General features: G+C 40.6%; 2 protein-coding genes across 4 annotated transcripts in view; one reads left to right on the top strand and one right to left on the bottom strand.

Moving 5' to 3' along the window:
• Nucleotides 1-5,000, bottom strand: part of stxbp5l (syntaxin binding protein 5L) — a 220,233-nt gene that overhangs the window by 42,859 nt on the left and 172,374 nt on the right. The window lies entirely within an intron of this gene.
• The window catches only part of LOC143100059 (uncharacterized), a 5,794-nt gene continuing 2,895 nt past the window's right edge, over nucleotides 2,102-5,000 (top strand). Inside the window, exons 1-7 of one of the 3 annotated variants that reach the window (XM_076262985.1) lie at nucleotides 2,102-2,230; nucleotides 2,847-2,875; nucleotides 3,014-3,095; nucleotides 3,430-3,510; nucleotides 4,035-4,085; nucleotides 4,369-4,729; nucleotides 4,817-4,915. In XM_076262985.1, coding sequence (XP_076119100.1) covers nucleotides 2,868-2,875; nucleotides 3,014-3,095; nucleotides 3,430-3,510; nucleotides 4,035-4,085; nucleotides 4,369-4,729; nucleotides 4,817-4,915 — 682 coding nt within the window. In that variant the 5' untranslated portion in view covers nucleotides 2,102-2,230; nucleotides 2,847-2,867. Of the gene's footprint in view, nucleotides 2,231-2,337; nucleotides 2,876-3,013; nucleotides 3,096-3,429; nucleotides 3,511-4,034; nucleotides 4,086-4,368; nucleotides 4,730-4,816; nucleotides 4,916-5,000 lie in introns of those variants that run through there. The other 2 variants (XM_076262987.1, XM_076262986.1) reach the window with 2 other exon arrangements.

Raw genomic sequence — 5,000 nt, 5'->3', positions numbered from 1 at the left:
CTAGCACTATGGGCATATCCACTTTTGCTAACACTATGAGCTTATCCCCTAATGCTAGCACTATGAGCTTATCCCCTAATGCTAGCACTATGAGCCTAGCACTATGAACTTATCCACTACTGCTAGCACTAAGGGCTTATCCACTACTGCTAGCACTATGGGCTTATCCACTACTGCTAGCACTATGGGCTTATCCACTTCTTCTAGCACTATGAGCTGATTCACTTCTGCTAGCACTATGTCCATTACCCCCCCGACACACACACACACTTAGGGCTTATGCACTACTGCTGGCACTATGTCCATTAGCCACACACACACACACACGCACACACACACACACGCACACATGCACGCACACAGCCACACACACGCACACACACACATACACACACCATCATCAGTGCATCAGAGTGTGCCCTTGTGTGTGTTTTATTTGTGTATTGTATAATTTGGATATGTGTAAGGATATGAGGTTTGTGTACCTGTGTGTGTGTGTGTGTGCTGTGTGAGTGTGTGTGTGTGTATGTGTGCTGTGTGAGTGTGTATGTGTACCTGTGTGTTTATGTGTGGTGTGTGAGTGTGTGTGTGCTGTGTGAGTGTGTGTGTGTGTGTGTGTGTGTGTGTGTGTGAGTGTGTGTGAGTGTACCTGCGTGTGCTGTGTGAGTGTGTGTGTGTGTGTGTGTGTGTGTGTGTGTGTGTGTGTGTGTGTGTGTGTGTGTGTGTGTGTGCTGTGTGAGTGTGTGTGTGTGTGTGTGTGTGTGCTGTGTGACAGAGGCCTAATGAACTGTGTGTGTGTGTGTGTGTGTGTGTGTGTGTATGTGTGCTGTGTGAGTGTGTGTGTGTGTGTGTGTGTGTGTGTGTGTGTGTGTATGTATGTGTGTGTGTGTGTGTGTGTGTGTATGTGTGTGTATGTGTGTGTGTGTGTGTGTATGTGTGTGTTTGCATGTGTGTGTGTGTGTGTGTGTGTGTACTCATTCTACCGACCAATAGGGGACTATGGGTTGATTGCACACCAACCAATAGGGGACAATTGAATGAGTGGGGACCTAAAACCATAGTCCCCACCAGGATAACAGCTATACATGATAGCAGCTGTCATGCTAACATACCTAGCATCAATATCTCTGAAAGTTTTCATCGTCCCCAAAAGTTCTGATTTTGTCCGAATGTGTGTGTATGCTGAAGATCGAAGCTTAGGAGTGAGACACCTTTGGTCAGTGGCTGTATTGCAGGTGTGTAAACTATGCTGCAGGCTCCACCCCAATGACATCGTCTGAAGTCAGGTTCCGCCTACAGAAGTGGGCATTGTCACATGATGTATCAGGTGACCATAAGCCACCAAGAAACCAGGAAAAGACCGTTACTGGAGAACAGCAAAGGAAGTTTACCCATAGGCTGTTACTAGCCTATTAGACATGGTGAAACCAAGTATATTACCTCTATATTGCCATATTCAACAGAATCTTCATAAAAAGCCTGTTTCAAAGTTGTGTTTTATCTATGGCCTATGATAAACCTGGTTTAACGGGTGAACTAACTTTAAAGTTTGCCTAGATTTGTGTGTTAACGCCACTCCTTCCAGCAACATGGCCATCTTAGTTTAATTTTCATGTCATTGATTACTTGTTTGCACAAATTAATGAGTGATTATTCAACATGGGCTTCAAGTAGGCTACTTTACAGGCCTAGCCTACTATTACTAGAGTATTACTAGATTACTACGTTTGAAATCGTCTGTGTCACGTTCGCTAATTGCATAGTATTCAAGCACTTCTCGACTAATGTCCCCATATAGACTATAGGACCCCCCCCCCCAACATTTTGGCGGTTTGGCTGCACTCCCTTTTCCACTCTCGCACTCGCGGTCTCATCAGACTCAAGTCCCCAAATAGACTATACGAACGGATCCCCCCACCCCACCCCAGATGCTTTTGGCGGGCTCAGTTTTACATCCATATTACTAGGCTATATCAGCATTTCTTGTATTCCATAGGTTTAGTCTAAAACATTTCTAATTGAGGATACCGGAATATAAATAATTAATGAAAATAAAAATGTATTAATTTTGGTTATTTTATTTCAAACAACGCAAGAGATTCACGTCCAATCAGCAGCGATCTATCCCACAACGTCTTTCTTCTACAACAAGAAGTACTTTGGCAAGCGCCATTTTGATGAAACCAGGAGTAGGTGAAAGTGGAGGAGAGGACACGTGTGTGCTGTAACTGTAAGTTTATGTTCTGTCTTGTATTGCTTTATACTTGAGAAACATATTTTTGCTAGAAGAGCAGGGTAGTTCTTGTTGCTACGTTATAATCGCATTAACGTTAATGTTAGTTACTGGATACGAGTCTAACACCACTCCGCTGGTACTACGGTAGTAAGTGTTGAATTAATGCGATGTATAACGTTATACTTTTACTTTTGACGGCTTTGATCCTCGAAGCCTGCATGCTTAAACCATGTAACGTTTCAGCAAGCCAACTACCAAATGTCATTAAGATGGCAAGCAAACGAAGTTCCGCACGTTAGCAAATTACCTACAAATAGACGTTAGCATAGATGGTCTAACAGGGGACATCTCTGCACGTTGGCAAGTTCACCTAACGTTGCCTGACAAAACCAGACAGCATGCTAATGAAGTAAACACGTTAGCAAGCTAACAAAGTTATCGAAAAAGTAGAGACCTTGCTACTGTTAATAAGTCAATACTTTAGCGAGCTATCATAATGACAAAGTAGCTTAACAGCCTAGTTATACAGACATTAGGCTAACGTTAGAGATATTAAGTTGTTTTCCCCCCATGATGTCAGTCTTATATTCTTCTATTATTATCTCCTTAGATTACTTGTTGAGCATGTGAAATGACAAGGTAAGCATTTCAAATTTGTATTCCTATGGTCATGCTTAGTCCAGACTAAATTTGGGCTAACATATTGATGTATAATATGTATTAGACTATTATTAGTGTAATGGTGTAAAATGCATGCTTTTCTTTTCTATTGCACAGTACCAACTCGGAGAGGTTCTTAAAACGGATTTTAGTTTTGCGCCAGCATCACTCAAAGTGTGAATCCCTGTATGATAAAATGGTATAGTTAACAGCTACACTCTCATTAGTTTGCACATCACAGTAATGACAATTCTCTAAATAAATTGTATATGGGATGAGGCAAAATTGTAATATAAGGATGATGTTGTTCTTATTTAATCAATAATAGACCATTTAATGCAATGAACTGCTGTAGACCCAGGACTTGGAGATGGAGGCATACTGTAGATGACTGTTACTGTTTGCCTGTGTGCCATGTGAAGAAAGAGCAATCATTATTGTTCATATGCAATAAAAACATTCTTGAGAAAATGTCTTATGGGCATGAATAGTGGAATTAAATGATAATTTCATTGCTTATATGTTTGTTACAGGCAACCATGGGGAAGCAGGAGAGCGATGCAGAATCGAGATACAAAACGGAAGGCCCAAAAAGAACAACAAAAGCACGAAATGTAAGTAATTTACATTCTAAACATGTTAAATCACCCAGTGTTTACTCCAGGAGACGTGTTGTGTGCTACAGGTGTGAACACAAAACTCGGAAATATGTTTGGACCTGATTCTCCTTATATTGTCCGGTCTTATGTGATGGCTATATATTTGATTCTCTGTATATTGTCTGGTAATATGTGATTGCTATATACACTATATTTCCAAAAGTATTGGGTCACCTGCCTTGACCCCGATATGAACTTCAGTCACATCCTATTCTTAATCCATAGGGTTTAATATGACGTCTGTCCACTCTTTTAAGCTATAACAGCTTCAACTCTTCTGGGAAGGCTTTCCACAAGGTGTAGGAGTGTTCCCAGAAGAGTTGAAGCTGTTATAGCAGAAAATGGTGTCATATTAAGCTCTATGGATTAATAACAGGATGTGACTGAAGTTCATATGGGGGTCAAGGCAGATAACCCAATACTTTTGGCAATATAGTGTATATATTTGATGTCCTCCTATGTGTTCTTGTCCTCCACAGAACAGTGCTTCAGAATTAGTTCCAGAGCTACAGCGAACGGAAAGTGTGTTTGTAAGTGATAATATAAGACTACTTGACCCAGTGAAATATGGGAGAACAAATTGTGTTTGTGTATTTGTTGTACAATGTTGTCTTGATGTTAATGAATGAGTTATGTTTTATCATAGATGTGGTGATAGTTGTCATAGTGTTAGTAGATTACATTTCATAGATACTCCTATTACTCTCATTCATGGTATTTGACTTCATCACAGCTTTTTTTTAATATCAGTAAGCAGACTGCAAAACTTTCTAAACATTGCTTTAAAATTAATCTTTGTTTTTCTATCTGAAGCTCACAAAAGAGATGCTGGGCATTCCAAGGGATTCTTTGCCCAGCAGTGAAGATAGTGGCAGTGAGGACGATTATGTTCCGGACTCAAATAGCAGCAGCTCAAGCCCAGAGCGCTTATCCTCTACGAAATTAAGGAAACATGTATCCACACTTTCCAAGGTTTTGAACCTCAAAGATACAGAAATGGATCAATTGGCTGATTTTTTGGGCCACAACATCGCAGTCCACCGCAAGTTCTATCGTCTGCCAGAAGGAACACTACAACTGGCTAAAGTTAGTAAAGTCCTGATGGCCATGGAAAGAGGGTGCTTAATGGACTACAAAGGAAAGAATTTAGACGAAATTGAAATTGATCCCAATGGTAATTATGATGTTCAAGGTTAATGTTAATCTCACTATGATTTATACATTTAGTAGATTTCACAAGTTTCTGATTGGTGTGCTTTAGAAACAATTCCAGAGGAGAGTGACCATTCAGAAAGCGAACTGACAGGCGAAGAACTAAGCCCACCTTCTACATCCTACCTACCTTCAGCTGCTAAGAAACGTAAGTATTAAGGGTAACAGTGTTTCCTCTACATTTATTTCAGCATGGCGGCCCCCCCATTGTTTAATTAATACCGCCACGGTAT

The sequence above is a fragment of the Alosa pseudoharengus genome, unplaced genomic scaffold, assembly GCF_046254945.1.
Source record: "Alosa pseudoharengus isolate Yale_2024_CS ecotype anadromous, Long Island Sound unplaced genomic scaffold, YU_APseudo_1.1 YU_APseudo_1.1_scf_3, whole genome shotgun sequence".
NCBI lineage: Eukaryota > Metazoa > Chordata > Actinopteri > Clupeiformes > Clupeidae > Alosa > Alosa pseudoharengus.
This window is presented reverse-complemented; position numbering and strand designations above follow the sequence as displayed.